This window comes from Paroedura picta, chromosome 8 (genome assembly GCF_049243985.1).
Source record: "Paroedura picta isolate Pp20150507F chromosome 8, Ppicta_v3.0, whole genome shotgun sequence".
Classification (NCBI taxonomy): domain Eukaryota; kingdom Metazoa; phylum Chordata; class Lepidosauria; order Squamata; family Gekkonidae; genus Paroedura; species Paroedura picta.
The window spans coordinates 31,074,772-31,092,537 of record NC_135376.1 but is presented as its reverse complement, the minus strand read 5'-3'; the positions used below and the strand labels follow the sequence as shown (position 1 = coordinate 31,092,537).

The 17,766-nt window shown below is 42.1% G+C and overlaps 1 protein-coding gene across 1 annotated transcript in view; it reads right to left on the bottom strand.

Annotated features, from left to right (window-relative positions):
* Nucleotides 1-17,766, bottom strand: part of EPHA4 (EPH receptor A4) — a 188,261-nt gene that overhangs the window by 106,345 nt on the left and 64,150 nt on the right. The window contains exon 4 of the mRNA XM_077348926.1: nucleotides 12,706-12,861. Coding sequence (XP_077205041.1) covers nucleotides 12,706-12,861 — 156 coding nt within the window. The remainder of the gene's footprint in view (nucleotides 1-12,705; nucleotides 12,862-17,766) is intronic.

Genomic DNA, 17,766 nt, shown 5'->3' with positions numbered 1-17,766 from the left:
AAAATACAGCAGTGGGCTAAATTCAATTATAAGGGGTGAATGCAAAGATAATCTATGTGATGCTTGTAGTTGAAAATGAGGCCTTTCTATTTTATGATAATCTGAAGTGGAAATAGAAGTTTCTAAAGAAAGCACAGGTCTATTTTTAAAAGTCTGGTCTTGTTGGCTTAAATTCTTTATCTGTAAAAAAGAAATATCTTAAAGGCAGCTGCTTTAGTCACATTGAATGTGTAATATCAATCAATTGCTCTTTGTCTGAATTCCTCAAGAAAACAAACTGCCCTGAGCTGCAAGTATAATAAATAAAATAAAATGAAATAAATTATTCAGTGTCATTTACTGAAGTGAAACACAAAAAGTGTTCTTTCTAAGGAAGAATTTGCACCAAAATTGAAATTTCAAAAAGGTACATTGTTTGGTAGGGGAGTGGAAGGGGAGAGCAAAGGTTTGACATTTGTATATGCTGCTCTTCAATGCAATATATAATTTATGAACTAAATTTTTAACTCATTCTTCATTCAAGAATGTGTGACCAGGTCAGCAAGCCAGCTACTTGGCATATCCAGAATGACAACTCCACCTAAAACACATTTTTTTCTTTTTAATGCTATCACTCCAGCTATTTTCTCTGCCAAAGTATGCAGCTGTCCACAAACTGTTCAGGCGGGCCCTCATTACCAACCGCTGACCCAAGAGCGAGTTGGGAAGGCCCCATTTACTCATTAAATGATGAATAATAATGCCCACATGAATGACCCAGGAACACTCTGCTTGCTGAGGCCACTACCTGACAATTTATTTCATTGCTATGCAGCATTCATTACATAAACAGAGCCTCTCCAGCCCATCCATGGTCACTGCTTTGTAATGATGAATACGTTTACCAATGGATCACTGTTGGGATTATGTCCCACAGAATCTACAAGAATGGAAAAGTCTTCAGGGTTATAAACTGAACTGTCAAAAGACAGCACACGCCCCTATGCATAATTTTCTTTATCTCTCAGCCCCACAAAAAATATTAAGAAGAACACACACAAATATATTTGGAATAATTACTATTTTTTAGCAGGACCTTGTTCAGCTCCTTGGGCCCCCAGGGCAACTTAATCCCTTGGGATTTTCACCCCTAATTGTCCCCTTTCCATCCAAAGTAAGGCACTCTTGCTTTTTCAGTGCCTGGTAAGGCACAACCTTTTCGAGTTGTCAGGCCCACAACATATACCAGTAACCTATCAGCCTTAATATTCTCTTTTGATAATTACACATGGAAGTACCTTAAAGACCATACTATGCCTACCACACAGAGTTCCATATATAAGAGCTGTAGGCCCTGTCAGAGCTCAAGGTTCTGCAGGGCCTGCAAAATGGAGCTCTTCCACCAGGCGTTTGGTTGAAGCTGGGCGCGATGAGTATGGGGGAATTTCAAACACCCCTCCCCCCTGGTTCTTGTGTATTAGACCTATATAACTACCCTGCTGGGATCCATAACTGTAGCCACTCCAGCCCAACAAATTGACTGTATTGGAGGCTGGAGAGATATTTCAGTTGTACCTCCATCTTGTTTATTGTGTCTTATTGTATTCTATTCTTATGTTAATTTTATTCGGGCAAGTTTTGGGAATTTTATTATAAGATTTTATTGTGAACAATGTACACAATAACTAAATAAAATAAATAAGAGCCTTCAAAAAATTGAGCAACTGACAAATAAAACAATGCTAGTGATTGAACTGGTCTCATAAGATTTCGCATTCTTTATAAAGGTAGTCTTGAGCCAATTTTTTTATTCTAGCCATTTTAGTAATTCATAGGAGGTATGCAGTGCATTTTTTACCAGTGCATAAAAATTCAATGTGCAATTTTCATAATTTGTCATGGGGATTGTATAAAATGGGGAGAGGGAAAAAAGGTTTCTAGCTCTCTTTCCTCCAGAGTTGAAGGAGAATGCTATTGAAATCAACCTCTCTGGCCCAGACAGCAAAGATGCAAAACCACGGTGGGTACCTATTACTGTTAAATGAATCACTATTAAGGAACAATGATATACAAAAAGAGATCTGCTAATGTTAATAATTACAATGAATAATTAGCAACAAAAACACCTTCCTCCTAACAAAACTGGAAAGAGAACAATTTTCTGTCCACTCCAGGTGTATTCCCCTAAATTACCCAATGTTACTTTTTCACCTGGCTTAATAGTGAGCAGAAACCTGATTTTACAAGCCAATGGAGCAGAGTGTATGTTTTTGCTAGAAGAGTGGGTCTCAGATTCTACGTTTTATTTCTTCATTAGGCGGCCGTCACACTGAGCGATTACTAAATTCAAGGCTGAATGAGACTACTGGGGTTAAAGAGAGCATAATGAACAAAGAAGGTGCTTGATTATTATTGCTGTCAGCAGTAAGGAATTGGGTTTACCACCTGGTTTAGCCAACTGGTAAGGAGAACTGAAATCAGCTTAAAAGACCCTCTGTTTGTTTTTATTCTTCTCTATCTCCCCCTGTATACATTAAAAAATGTTAGGCCAACCTGGAGAGTTCCACTTCAGCAGTTGTTGTTTTTTTTAAAAAAAGAAGATGAAGAACCACACACCTAAATAAGTGCCTTTGTCTAATTTGTTTGATGGCCTTACAGTTTTCAGATGCCAAAAGAGCCTTTTAAGAGAGCTGAGGAAGGAAGACATTTCAAAGGCATACCACCACTTCTGTAGAAAGTACCACTTGCTGCATGCTGTCCTGGGAGCCCTTTTCCCTTTTAAAATATGCTCACTATGCTATGTTTTCCGTAACACAGGACCAGACAAACCTCTCAATGAGTTTTGAAAATACACAGAATTCAAAAAGGGGATTTAGCATGTCAGCAACAACTCACAGCACTGTACAGCTACTCTTCTTGTCTCCCTCACATTCACTCACAAATGCCAAAATATCTTCATATATACAAACAGACTGTCAGAATACTTCTGACATAATTCTGTCTGGAAAGTAGACTAGAAGAATTCAGAAGCATCAAGACAAATTGGGAGACCCAAACATTGTTTAGGTCCCCATTATTATAGGCCTTTTCAAACAGCAGCTTTGATTATACCAGAAACTTTACAGTACATCTGCCTCAAAGCTGTCTTGGTGTCTGTGCTACACTTTACCTTGCTCCTAAACAAGGAAATCTGTGAGAATTGTAGCTTTATAAAGACAGAAACAGAAAAGACTGGCTGCATAGAAAAATTCACTTTGGTCAAAGCTTGCTCCAAAAGACCTCACAAGCATAAGCTCTTATTTGGAGGGAAGCATTTCCTCCATCATCATATCATACCTGCGGGCTGTATTCAGAGGGCATGATAAACCAGTGATGTTGTATTACTCTGATGCAGCCTACTGTTACACCCTACTGTTACAGCCTACTGTGTTTTTTTTCCTAACCTCCCACCATCCCTCCTTCCCTCCTATATGGGGCATGATTGGGAGCTTCCTGCTTTGGAAAGCCTTTAGTCAGACTCCATTAGGAAAAGTGACACAAAGGTCTGTTATAACCAGAAACTGAGAGAAACCTGCCCCCAAATCAGAGCTATCTGGACATTTGTCACTAGAAGCACAACAGGATTCAGAATCCATTTTGTTCTGCTTTTCTCTTCCTAAGAAGCAGAAATGAGAATAACCAAAAAGGTATAAAATCTCATCAAAAGCATCATCAGAAGACTCCTAGCATCCATCCCACTGTTGAAAATGGCTGCCAGATACTTCCCAGTTAGAAACTATCACGTCTGATCAGGATATGAAAATCAATGTACTCAATAGTATTGATACAGAAACTCTAATCTCATGCACTTCAAGAGATTACATATGATTTGCTTGCTAGAGTCATGAGCTAGTGAAAGAGCCTGTGTGAGGAAATACCTCAGAAATACCTCACTTTACCTCAGGCTTCTGTGCAATTTTACAAGGTGAATGTTAGATTTGCACTCTGTGCACTCCCACACACTAATGTAAAATCACCTTTCCTGGTAGTCCAAAGATTGAAGCAGGTTTCCCCCCCTGCATTCCTTCTAAATTCCAATGTACACAGGTAACAAGCATAGTAATTCATATGATAACAGATGAATCATAGAATAATAGAATCATAGAGTTGGAAGGGGCCATACAGGCCATCTAGTCCAACCCCCTGCTCAATGCAGGATCAGCCCTAAGCATCCTAAAGCATCCAAGAAAAGTGTGCATCCAACCTTTGCTTGAAGACTGCCAGTGAGGGGAAACTCACCACCTCCTTAGGCAGCCTATTCCACTGCTGAACTACTCTGACTGTGAAAATCTTTTTCCTGATATCTAGCCTATATCATTGTACTTGTAGTTTAAACCCATTACTGCGTGTCCTTTCCTCTGCAGCCAATGGGAACAGCATCCTGCCCTCCTCCAAATGACAACCTTTCAAATACTTAAAAAGGGCTATCATGTCCCCTCTCAACCTCCTTTTCTCCAGGCTGAACATTCCCAAGTCCCTCAACCTATCTTCATAGGGCTTGGTCCCTTGGCCCCAGATCATCCTCGTCACTCTCCTCTGTACTCTTTCAATTTTATCTACGTCCTTCTTGAAGTGAGGCCTCCAGAACTGCACACAGTACTCCAGGTGTGGTCTGACCAGTGCCGTATACAATGGGACTATGACATCTTGTGATTTTGATGTGATGCCCCTGTTGATACAGCCCAAAATGAAAAAGAAAGCAAAAGGATACACCTGGAAGCTGCCTCAGGACAATGGAGACTGGAAGAATTTTCTAAGATTCTGGTAATTCTGCTCTAAATAACAGCAGAATGGTCACTGTAGTTCATTGTGAGTACACATACTTGGAGAACATAGTAGGGATCTAGTCTGTGAGAAAGCATTGTCAATGGAATGGAAAGCAGAAAGGAAAAGATGAATTTTGTCTGAACAAAAATATGAAACTTTCAATGTCCTCTGCCTTCCTCTTTAAAATTATAAAGGAAAGTCTCTGCATATGATAGCAGTCATTGCTTATTTTATTCTATTTTGCTTAGTTATTGTTAGTCAGTGGTTACTCAACTGTATGCTTTTGCTTTTTATAATCAATACAATTAAAGATACACCCTCCTCCAATTGGTCTTATGGTGGTATCTGAATCTACATAATTGAGAGACAGCTTGGTTAAAGAGCAGTGGACTCTTATCTGGGGGTCCAGCTTTGATTCCCCACTCCTCCACATGCAGCCAGCTAGGTGACCCTGGGCTAGTCTTAGTTCTTTTAGAGCTATCCTCACATCAGTTATGTTACAGCTATCTCTGCCCCACCTACCTATGGGATGTCTGTTGTGAGGAGAGGAAAGGAAAGATGTTTGTAAATCGTTTTAGTACTCCTTCGGGTAATGAAAAGCAAGGTATAAGAAACAGCACATCTCTCATATGAAACCCTAATTTGACTCACAGTTTTCAATTTACACACAGAAAGCAAGACAACACCTTGCTGGTTCTGAATAACCCTGATAAATGAAACATCCAAAGTTATCTCTATCTTTGGTGTGTTGGGGAAGAAGGGTAATTCTTAATTTAGAGCGGAGTCTTTTAAAATTCAGAAATAATGAATCCGAGGTCCAGGTTATCAAGCATATATGGTAGCAGCAAGGAGTGCTAGATAGAACACAGTAGAATAAAGCTATAGATATCCCCACTTGAGATCTACCAGCTTGAGATTTGGGCCAGTTTGGTGTAGTGGTGAGGAGTGCAGACTTCTAATCTGGCATGTCAAGTTTGATTCTGTACTCCTCCACCTGGGTGACCTTGGGCTTGCCATGGCACTGATAAAGCTGTTCTGACAGAGCAGTAATATCATGGATCTCTCAGACTCACCCACCTCACAGGATGTCTGTTGTGGGGAGAAGAAAGGGAAGGTGAATGTAAGCTGCTTTGAGCCTCCTTCGGATGGAAACCTTTATCTGAAAGTTAATACAAGTCTCATGGATTTAAAAAAATGGCTAAGAAATGGGCTATCTGCATATGCCAGGATCGTAGCCCCATCCTCCTGCCTGTGCATGTGCAAACAAGTCCCAGGGAGTCCCTCCAGGCTTGCTCCAGCCAACACATTTCAGCAGAGTACCAACAACCTTTAAAATGGTTTATTTACTAGTGTGTTTTTAACATACAACATGATTTTGATTTAAACTGTTTTATCATTTTTAAAAATTATGTTTAATGCTGGTTGGGCAGAAACACAGCATATAAATTTTGCAACTAGTAATAATAAATGGAAAGCATTTTATAGTAGTAAAAGATTGAATCAGAGCAAGCACATACCAGGTCAGAATTCACAGTAGTATAAAGTAGCGGTCCTCAATCTTCTTGTGGTCAGGGACCGCCTCCGGGGGTGGGGGAGAGCCAGCGGCCCGGCTGCCACAGCTGCGCATAAACACGCGCATGTTTTCACCACAGGTGGTGCTAACGCGCATGTGCAGAGTTGTCACACATGCACGTTTTCGCCAGCAGGGGTGCAGACGCGCATGCGCGGCAGCTTCGCGCGCGTGTGTGATTGCATCACTGTCGTTCCGGCTGCCGCGCCTGCCTCTTTCCCCCCTCTCGCTGCAGGGGGGAGGCAGGTGCGGCCGCTGGCGGCCCGGTACTATGGCCTTTGCGGCCCGGTACCAGGCTGCGGACCGGGGGTTGGGGACCCCTGGTGTAAAGGACTCTGTATTTAGTAATTTCTGAATTGTACCCAGAACACTGGGTGCAAAATTGTTCTACACAGACATTCCCCAAGCATATCAAATCAACCAGACATTCTAACAGGAGATTCTAATGCTCCAAGCTATTCTAATTGTTTTTGTAATATGTGGACATCTGGTCTGCCTGTCAATGGAACTAGGTAATACAATTTTTAATTTGTAATTAACTAAAAGACTTCCTCCTAATTTTAAAAAATGGACTATAAGACTTTGTCGAGATTCTAATAGCACCTGTGGCCTTTTGCCATCTATTCCAGGGTTGATCACATTCTGCATTAGAATTATAAGCTCGAAGGTTCAAACTCAGCCCAGACTGGGATAGGCCAGGCTAGCCCCATTTTGTTGTAACATCTCAGAAGCTAGGAGGGGTTGGATCTGGTTGGTATTTTGATGGGAGACCTCCAAATAATACCTCCGAGGGCTGTGATGTGGAGGCAAGCAACAGCAAACCACCTCTGAACATCTCTTGCCATGAAAAATCCACAGGGTCCCTATAAGCCAGCTGTGACTTGATGGTGCATTCCACTACCACCAGGTCCAAACCCAGCAGTGAAGAGACAGACAGCCCCAGTCAAGGTTCCCTTAAAATGAAATGATGCTTTACTGAAAGCATTTAAGACCTCTCAGGCCAGACAAACTTACACCATCACTTAAAATTCAGATTGCTCATGCCTGAGTGGTGTGCAAGGTAACTACTCAGGTAAGAGAGTGTGGGAGTGGGACAAGAGGTGATTAAAATGGAGCTCTCTTTGTTCTCCCTTCTCTTATTTTATGGGGCTGGCAACATTTTCACCTCTTGTCCCACTCCCACACTTTGCTAAATTGCATCAGCAGACAGGCACCTTGTTTTCACCAGGTGCTTCCCATCTACAGTGTTACCTTCCAGAAGTTGGCTTCTTTGTCTCCAATTGTCTTGATGTATCAGAATCATTCCACTTGATTTGTACTGTGCACAGATAGGGCAATATGGCTTAGTAGAGGTTTCTAGCACTTCACTGTTGGCCCTATCTACAGAGACACTGTGTCCTGCCCAAAGGAGGAGAAAAAGCTTGCTTCAGCTGCAGCTCCTTCACATTCACACAAGGCAGTAATTCCCTAGTTCACCCTAATCACTAGCACTTCAGCCAACAAGTGCTAAAGTCAAGAACTATTACAAAAGTTGCAAACATCTTGAACTGTAGTTACAAGTTAGATGCCACAAACATTCCAAATACTGCTAAGAGCATACTCTATACGACACGTAATGCTCTGTATGGACATGGACAACCCAAGTCTGCAAGATCTCATCAGATTATAGAAACAAGGAAATGCTGGCACTGGCTAGCATTTGTATAGTAGACCTCCAAGGAATAGTAGGTCATAAAGCAGGTGAAGTAAACCATCCCTGAACATCTCTAGCCTTGAAAACCCTACAGGGTCACCATAAGTAAGCTGTAATTTGATAACCAAAAAATCAAAAAGAAATTGGATATGGATAAGGAGGGGATCTTCTGAGGTAAAAAGAAACTGTAGGTGCTAAAAGGAATCAGCACACACTGAGTAGGCACAGCTGAAGCTTAAAAACATGAGCCAGTTTGGTGAGGTGGTTAGAAGTGTGGACTTCTAATCTGGCAAGTCAAGTCGGGTTCGATTCTGCACTCCCCCACGTGCAGCCAGCTGGGAGACCTGGGGCTCACCACGGCACTGATAAAACTGTTCTGACTGAGAAGTGATATCAGGGCTCTCTCAGCCTCACCCACCTCACAGGGTGTCTGTTGTGGGGAGAGGAAAGGGAAGGTGATTGTAAGCCACTTTGAGCCTCCTTTGGGTAGAGAAAAGCGGCAGATAAGAACCATTCTTCTTCTTCATGGTTTACAAAGGCCAGCCTTTAAGCCCTAGAGGTGTCTCCCTCTTATTTTAAAAAAGGTAACATAGAATGGGAAGTATATTTTCCCCAGTTTGGGAAAATCTCCCTAGTAAATGGCTAGGATGACAGTCAGAAAGGATTCCTTCTAGTCAACTTATGAGGCTGCCCTAATGGTCTTGTAGAATTTACCTCCAAACAAGAAGCCTTCCGATCTCATAACTTTATTGTCTCGACACTGCACCTCTCTGAGATAGCCAGGACTACTCATGAATCACAAAAGGAGCAGAATAAGCCCTCTTATTGATTGCAGAGGATCTGACAAATCTTATTAGGGTTCTAAGAGCCAGCCAGGAAACCCTGGCAAAATACCAGCTTCTTGATGGGCAGTTTGCTGCAGACATCCAAATTAAAATCATGAAGTGGCATCCAAAGACCTTTTAAGAACCAGTAAAAATTACCATGTAAATAAAAGCTCTCGACACAGCTGTTGCCACAACAGGAAGCAAGCCTCTCATGATAAAAGCTACTGTAGATAAGCAGATATGTTGAATGGGGATATGGAACTGGGCAAATGATGTTTTACTTGGCTTTAAGAATTTTCCAGTCCAGTGGAAAATCTAAGGGTTGACAACTGTGAAAAAATCAGAATGAAAATCAAGAAGAAGAGTGGGTTTTATAACCTACTTTTTACTGCCCCAAGGAGTCTCAAAGCAGCTTATAATTGCCTTTCCTTTCTCTCCCCACAATGAAAACTCTGTGAGGTAGGTGGAGCTGAGAGCTCTGACAGAACTGCTCAACTCTGACAGGACTGTGACTTGCTCAATGTCCCCCTGCTGACTGCATGTGGAGGAGTGGGAAATCAAACCCAAGTCTCCAGATTAGAGGCCACTGCTCTTAACCACTATACCTAGCTGGCTCATGTATGTGTTGATACTGTAATTAAACTGTCTGCAAAAAATGAGTGATTTTTTTTAAAGAGATGCCAGGGTAAATGGGAAATGGGGATCCGGATCTAGGGGCCAAATTAGACATTATATGTAATATATATGATTGTTTAGATCTAAGAGGGAGAAATGGGAATCTGCCTTTGATCTGGGCAACTGAACAATAACATTCTGGCCATCATTTGTGAACTAAATGCACAAATGTCAAGTTCAATGTATTTTCTCATGAAGGGAGAAAGAAGAAAACAGATAACCTGATTAGCCTCCAACCAGTAAGTCACTGTTAGCTCCAGCAAGCTCCAGTTAGAAATGTAAGGCCTCAAAAATTGGTGTTGTTAATTTGCAGTCTGGAAAGCAAATATTGTAGATGAATTCATAATTGATCTGAATTTTATTTTTGCTAACGGGTATGTTATTGATCCAATGCAATAATTCTCAATGATTTTATCTAAACCCAGCAGGTTTTTCTGCGGTTCCTACTCTGCAAGAGAAACATTGTTCAGTTTCTCAGCACTGAAACCACTAATATGACAAAATATTTCTATCAGCAAAGTGGGGGGGGGGGGAGGAGGTGACAGGTATGCAGACAAGCAAATAAATGACATGGAGTTTCAGTTCCACTTAGGATTGCCAGGTCCTGCCTTGGAAACACCTATTTAAGGATAAGATGGGGGCTGGAGGGAGAGGGACCTCAGGGTGTCTAATGTTCCAGATTCCACCCTTCAAAGTAGCTATTTTCTCCAATGGAACTGATCTCTGTCATTTGAAATTTATTTGTAATTCTGGGTGATCTCCAGTCCCCACCTGAAACTTGGCAACTCTAGCACTTGGGGAAAGCCAGATACATAGTACAATTGCTAACTGTATCATTCAAGGATTGGTCAGTAAATTGAAAAAAATTAGAGGAACTGAATGTTCAAGGAATTTCTTTCTATACTGGCAAAGTGCTGCTTGCAATTTCTGTTAAAGAACCAGAGCTTATTGTCTAAATCAGACATTGACATAGGGTTTGTTGCATTGATAAAGCACAAAGAGGGGAGAGGGAAAAAATCTCTCTTGAACATGGACCTCATGCGCTATTGACTGAAACGTGGGAAGAATATTTGCAGACTAATCAATAAAATATACCAGCAAGCAATAACTGAATCATATACCAGTTTTTGGCATTGTCATAAAAAAGAAAGTTAAAAAAAAAAGGCACAAGATAACACTAGTTGCTGTGTGGATTACAAAAATTTAAACAGTCCCTATAATGAATTCTTAACCTTTGCCTCAAATAGATAACAAAAGATTGATTTCACAGCAAGCCTTGCCCTGTGGCATTTAACATCATGGACTTTGGCTTATGGAGTGTTTTGAGAAGCCAGTGACTTCTAGCAACTAAATAATACTCTGGTATAACACTTAAGAAAGAACTGGTACATTTGCAGACTGTCTGTAATAAACTGAAAAAATCCACACTGAAACTGCATCAAGTCAAACAGGAGCTGTTTTAAAAGTTATTTACATGGCTAAGTCAACCAAGTGGTGTGAGAAGCAGTGTAACATAGTTGTTAGTGTTGAACTAGGATCTGTGTGATTCATATTCAAATCCCTACTCTGTCACGGATTCAATCAGCACTGGAGGAGGCAACGGGTCAATATGTTTGCTGTCACCACTTCTAGACAGGGCCACCCAGTTCTATTTCTTTCTGAACTATTTTAATGTCCAGAACTAGTTCTTCTTCAAAGCCAATCATAGTAAGAATTGTGTTCAAATTTAATTCAGCTCTTGTCAATATAACTCCAAACCTCTCTTGATATTCACTAGTACACCAACAAATGAGTCAGGCAAACATTATTACTGATTAGAATGCCAGAGTCAGATCTTGGGGACTTGGGTTTAAAACTCTATTCTGTAAGCCTAATCAACCTCATAGGGCTGTTGTGAGGATAAAATGGAGAAGTGGAGAACAATGTACGGTAAGTGATTTTTGGGCCTCCACTGAGGAAAAGGGCAGGGTGTAAATGAGGTAAATACACAGGTAAGTATTATGTTCTGATGACAATCTGCAGTGTGGATGTGATCTTGTGAACACAAGGAAAATGTCCAAAAGATACTGTGACACATCCTATAAGTATATTATTATTATTACTATTATTACTATTATTATCATCATCATTACTGTTATTACTATTATGATTCAATTTATTTCCTGCCACTTCTGAAGACGGCTTGTGGTGGGTTACAATGTCTGATATAAACCCCCCATTAATAGACATAAAGATTACGAACATGGCGGAACACCCCCCCCCCATCCCTAATACCAGAGGGCGAGGAAGGAGGTCAAGCACTCAGTCTGCTACTCACACTGGGGGGGGGGGGGCATTGGTCTTCCTCGCCGACCACAGCCTCAACCATAGACCTGGTGGATGAGCTCCATTTTGCAGGCCCTGTGAATGATGGGAGCTCCCGCAGGGCTTGCAGCTCACTCACTACCTCAGTAAAACATTCAACAAGACCAGTCAACACATAGATTTGCACCCAGTAGCACCTTAGAAGCCAACAAGATTTTGGAGGTATAACCTTTCTAGAGTCAAAGCCCCCTTTGTCTGTCAGCCCATGACTAGTGTGCAAAAGGCAACAAGGCCCATTTGGAGTTAGCTGAAGCACCACTTTCATTTTCCTAACTACTAATCTTCAAAAATGTCACACTGTTTGAAAAGTCCAATTGCAAAGGAAATCTACTGCTAGAGCTGCACAAATCAGCGTTTCCATGACTGTTTTCTTCAGAACATGTTCCCTCTAATGCTTTGAATTAAATCTCAGAAATGCGTGGTTTCTATTGCTCCTCATCATGCCACTACAGTGTAGCTATGAGCCTCTTCTACAATACAGATACCAAAGCGAAAATAAGATAAAAAGTGAAAGCATAGCCTCTTATTCTCTCAGCTGACCTACATACTGCCACATAATTGCAAACTTCATTTCTCCCCCCCCCCCTCCATTGTCTACCAGGAGAGGGGACCTGGTATTGACATGTTGTGTAGACTTGTTTAAAAGGGAATTGTAACTGAATGTTCCTGTCACCAACAAGACACTTTTCATAGCAGGATGTACATCTCCAGGGAATGTTTCATGTATAAATTATTGCGGCAGCAAGAGGAAGAAGGGAAGTGAAATTAATAAATAAAGGACTCTGACTTACGAGTGCAGGGCATGGAGGCAGCATCGTTTTCTGCTCGAAAAAAGCCTGGGTCGCAGGTGCAAGAGGTAGCGCCGTCCCAGATGGAGAAGCTGTGAGGCGGGCATTTAGCACAGGCAACATCTGTCAAGAGGGCCTTGTAGTATCCAATCTTGCAAGCTTGGAGGAAGGGGGAAAAAGCAGGAAGGAGTGTTATTGGTAGAGGACTTGATAATAAATTGCAACCTCATTTATTCAGTATCCAGACCTAGGGAGGAGGGGGTCATTTTTGAAAAAAAGGAACAAATGATGTCCATTTAGCCTCAGGAGAGAAATTAACCAGCCAACAAGCACTTGATTGCTAGCTCTCCAACCGAGGAAAGCAATTTTTAATTCTGATGGGAACCTCTTAACAAGCAGGCCTGGAGAGCTTACGACAGCACCTATAAGCTTGCCCATGTAGCAACTTGGTTGGAAAATCTGTCTCATTTTATTTCTCGGCATGGGTTTTCTAGGCAAGCCTCGTCGCCTTGCTTCCCACCTGCAGACACTCACACATTGCAGTAAACAGGGTGCAGTTGTTTAATTCCATGACCACTTCAGGAAGGCAGCTGATGGCATGACACTGCCAATTTCTGAGACAGAATGAAATAAGACCCCACTGTGATTGGCAGCCAACTTCTTACTCTAACATGTACGGAAAGGACAATTCTCCCTTCTGGCAAGGCCAGATTAATTTGCCTTCCTCTCTCCAGGGACAAAATCAACACATATTTCCCCCTTCTCAGAGCTGAAGCATACCAGTGACTACACTCTTTGACATGCAGTTCCCCCTGTGCAGTTGGCAAGCGTTCAGTGACATCACCTTCATAAACATGATGCTTACATGGATGGCTACCTTTACATCATTTGGATTTTAAAATCTTCAGGGTATCATTAGGAACAAGCATGTCCTCCAAGGAGTCTTGGCTAAAGATAAAAAGTCATTCAACACCACCTGATACTGAGAACACAGAAAGCATGTAGGCAGTTTTATAAAGTACAAAGAGCAAGAGAAGGGAGGGTTACTGCCAATATTTACAGCATGATTCACTTTCCCGTCTCTTAATTTATCACCTAGTCAGCCTTTAGAGTTCCCTTGCTCTTGCTTGTACGCCTCCAGAAACCGACAGGCATTCGCTTTCAGTTTTTCTCCCACTTAGCCCACAACCTTTCATATGATTTAATTTCTTTATCGCCCCCCCCCCTCTTTTATGATGCACTTGTAACAGCTGGGGATTTTTGCAACATATTTGTAAAAGAGCAAGTCGCTTCACCCTTATTAACTGAGGTCATTTACAGAATCTCCTTAAAAGGTCCAAAGTTTACGAAGTGTGGTGCAGCATCCATAAAAATCACTGTGAGATCAATCTTGCCTTTGCTTGCTTCAGCTGTCCCTGGATCAGGGAATCTTATAAAAACACATAGCTCTGGTGACTAAGATTTATGCCTTCAGAGTTTACACATATCAGATAATTAGATATGGTTCAACTTGCTGTCTATGCTTTGAATGGCCTTGGGGTTTTGATTAAAGCCAGAAACTACAATACTGGCAAGGAAGACATGGCAGAATCAAGCTCAGCTTCTCCACATCAAAGGCAATGAGTCCCTGAACACAAACAGCCCGATTTCTAGCCACTGCAGCAAACTCAGACTTTTAGTATAATAAAAAGACTTGGTTTTTATACCCTGCTTTTCATTACCCAAAAGAGTCTCAAAGCAGCTTATAATCACCTTCCCTTCTTCTTATCCCCAACAGACACCCTGTGAGGTAGGTGAGGCTGATACTGCCCCGACAGAACAGCACTATCAGTGCTGTGACAAGCCCAAGGTCAAGCCTGGCATGCTGCATTAGAAGCCACTGTTTTTAACCACTACACCTTATCTGAGAAGCTAAGAAGAAAATCACCTTGTTTCACTTAATTCCTTTCTTTTGACCTGGTCTACCTTGCAGAGTTGTTATTATTGTAAACATGAAATGGAAAATGGCAATATAATGAAATAAGCCACTTTAGGCCCCCATTACAGAGAAGTTAATTAATACAGAACTATCCAAATGGATTGAATTAAGTAATAATAAATAATCTGAATAGTGTGTGTAAAAATAAATTAAATACTTACTGTATTGTATCATTGTAAAAATTGCATGGTGCATAAATATCTTATCAAGCATTTCATAATTAAAGCAAGATAGAATCCACTTATTTTTTTCTCCAGGTTGGGAGAAAAATGAGGAAGAAATGAATTAAATAAGTAAATGAGTAAGATGGCTTTTAGCTCAATAGTAACTTAGCAAATGTTAGCATGCTTAGAAACTTGGATATGTAAAGTCAGATCTATCACATTAGGGATATCAGTCCCCACATGGGACCTGGGGATCCCCCAGGATTACAGGTCATCTCCAGACTAAAAAGATCAGTTCCTCTGGAGAAAATGGCTGCTTTGATGATGGATTCCATAGCACCAGTAAACACTGAGGTCCCTCCCCACCCAAATCATGGCTCCTCTCCCAAAGTCCTCAAATATTTCCCGACCCCAGAATTGGCAACAATACTAATGGATAATTTTAACTTATATAAGCAAGTAGGTCACAAGAAATTTTCCGTAGGCATTGTATATACTAGGAGCCAAGCCCATTGCATTCTGGAATACAATGGGTGCAAAATTGGGGGGGGGGCTCTCCCTAGAATCTGGAAAAGCTGCAGGCTGGAGGCCCCCAGGCAGGGAACTCATTGGTAGGGGCAGCTCCCATGCAGCAGGGATCTGCAGCCTCTAAGCCTCAGAGGGAAGTGGAAGGAGGAGGGGGTGGTCAGGGGTGGGGGACAAAAGGCTGGCTGCTGGACAGACAGGCAAGACACTTGGAGGAGGAGGCACTCAAGGGTGGGACAGCCACCCTGAGTGGGTGTAAAGCACTAAGTGGCACTTAAGCCATGAGACACACTCATCCTCCAAGGCCTTACCAGAAATATATTATGTGGAACAGATAGAAATCATGTTCCCCCTTGAGATCAGTCAAGAATGTGATGTTAAGCCTTCTTTAAATGCTTGGTAATTTCTCCATGTTGAGAGTCAGTTAAAGAGAGAGAAGGGTAACAGAAGTGGCTGAAGAACTTGGCCTGTTCAAACCCTCAAGCACCTATGTTGGCCTGTATGGGAAAATGTAACTCTGGGGGAGAAAATCCCTAATCGTTTGTTTCCCACCCAATATTTAATTCCTCACAGTTCCCCACCTTGTGTTTAGTTAAAAGCTGAATTCTGAAAAATGGACAAGTAATGATGGCAATACTCAAGCAGCCTGAAGCTGAACTGGATTCACCCTATATCAAAATGACCCAATTCCCTCCTGACTTGGAAATGTTCTATCCTCTTAGGAGTCTGTGCCTGATTCTGTAACACAGTAGACTAGGTCTCAGTAGAAACATTTTCAAGAACTTCTTATCGAGAAGAAGAAGAGTTGGTTCTTATCTACTCAAAGGTGTCTCAAAGTGGCTTGAAAATTGTGACAGTGGGAAAACTGAATCTTCTATATTATATGCATTGAACAAAACCTTTATATGCAGGAACACTTTCTCTCTGAGGTAAGAGTGCTGCAATAAATGACAGTTGTATTTTTCCTGTTTCATTTAAACTGTTATTTGTTTGTACTAAAATAAAACAGAAATCAGTAGCACTTTAAAGGCTAAATGTCTCTTCCACCTCCAGGGCATGGGAAAGTAATCCCCACTAAAAATATCTTTCTTTTTTGCTGTCAAATCAAAGCTGACTTACGGTTACCCTGTAGAGCAGGTGTAGTCAAACTGCGGCCCTCCAGATGTCCATGGACTACAATTCCCAGGAGCCCCTGCCAGCATTCGCTGGCAGGGGCTCCTGGGAATTGTAGTCCATGGACATCTGGAGGGCCGTAGTTTGACTATCCCTGCTGTAGAGTTTGCAAGGCAAGAGAAGTTTAGAGTTGGTTTGCCATTGGCTGCCTCTGCATTATGACGCTGGTATTCCTTGGAGGTCTCCATTAGAAATACTGGCCAGAGCCAACACTGCTTAGCTTCCAAGATCTGAGGAGGTCAAGCCAGCCTGGGCCTCGTAGCATTATGATCTTTTTTTTTATTTGAACAGCTTTGGGTTTTGTGGACTATAATTTGGCTTTTATTTATATAAATATAGAAATCCTATTCAACATCTTTATACACCCTCTTGCTCAACTGGTGTGGAAGTTTGGGCTACATTGTCACCAATATGTCAATGACACCCAACTCTTCCTCCTAATGGGCAGTTGCCCTTATTCTCCCCCAGAAGCACTAGCCAGCTGCCTGGAAGCAGTGACGAGGTTTCTCAAGCAGAGTCGTCTAAAGCTCAACCCTTCAAAGACGGAGGTCCTGAGGTTAGGAAGGAAGGGTCTGAGCGAGGAAGCATGCCTACCCAACCTTGCAGCTATCAGGGGCTCACTCTGCCAGGAACCTGGGTATAATTCTCTATGCCTCCCTTTAAATGGAGGCTCAGGTCATGAAAGTAGCACGGCTGGCATTCTATCACATTTGCCAAGCCAAACTACTAGCACCCTACTTGGCCCTGGAACATCTAGCCACAGTGATCCACATGACGGTCATCTCTAGACTGGACTTCCACAACTCACTCTATAGGGGCCTGCCCTTAACCTTCCCCCAGAAACTACAGCTGGTGCAGAATGCAGCAGCCAAGGTCCTCACAGCAACACTAAGTGTACCTGATGGACCGCCTTTCTGCCTACACCACTCAAAGACATTTACGATCTGCTACCTCCAACTGCCTGGTGATCCCTGGCCCCAAGGAAGCTCATTTGACCTCAACCAGGGCCACAGCATTCTCCATCCTGGCCCCAACCTGGTGGAATGAGGAGATCAGGGCCATGACAGAACTTGAACAATTCAGCAGGGCCTGAAAAAGGGAGCTCCTCCACCAGGCATCTGGTTGAGGTCAACCTGAACAAATCACCTTCCATTGGCTCCTCCCATAAAAACCACCACCAATTTGCCCAACCCACAGGGACATCAGTATACTGTACTTAAATTA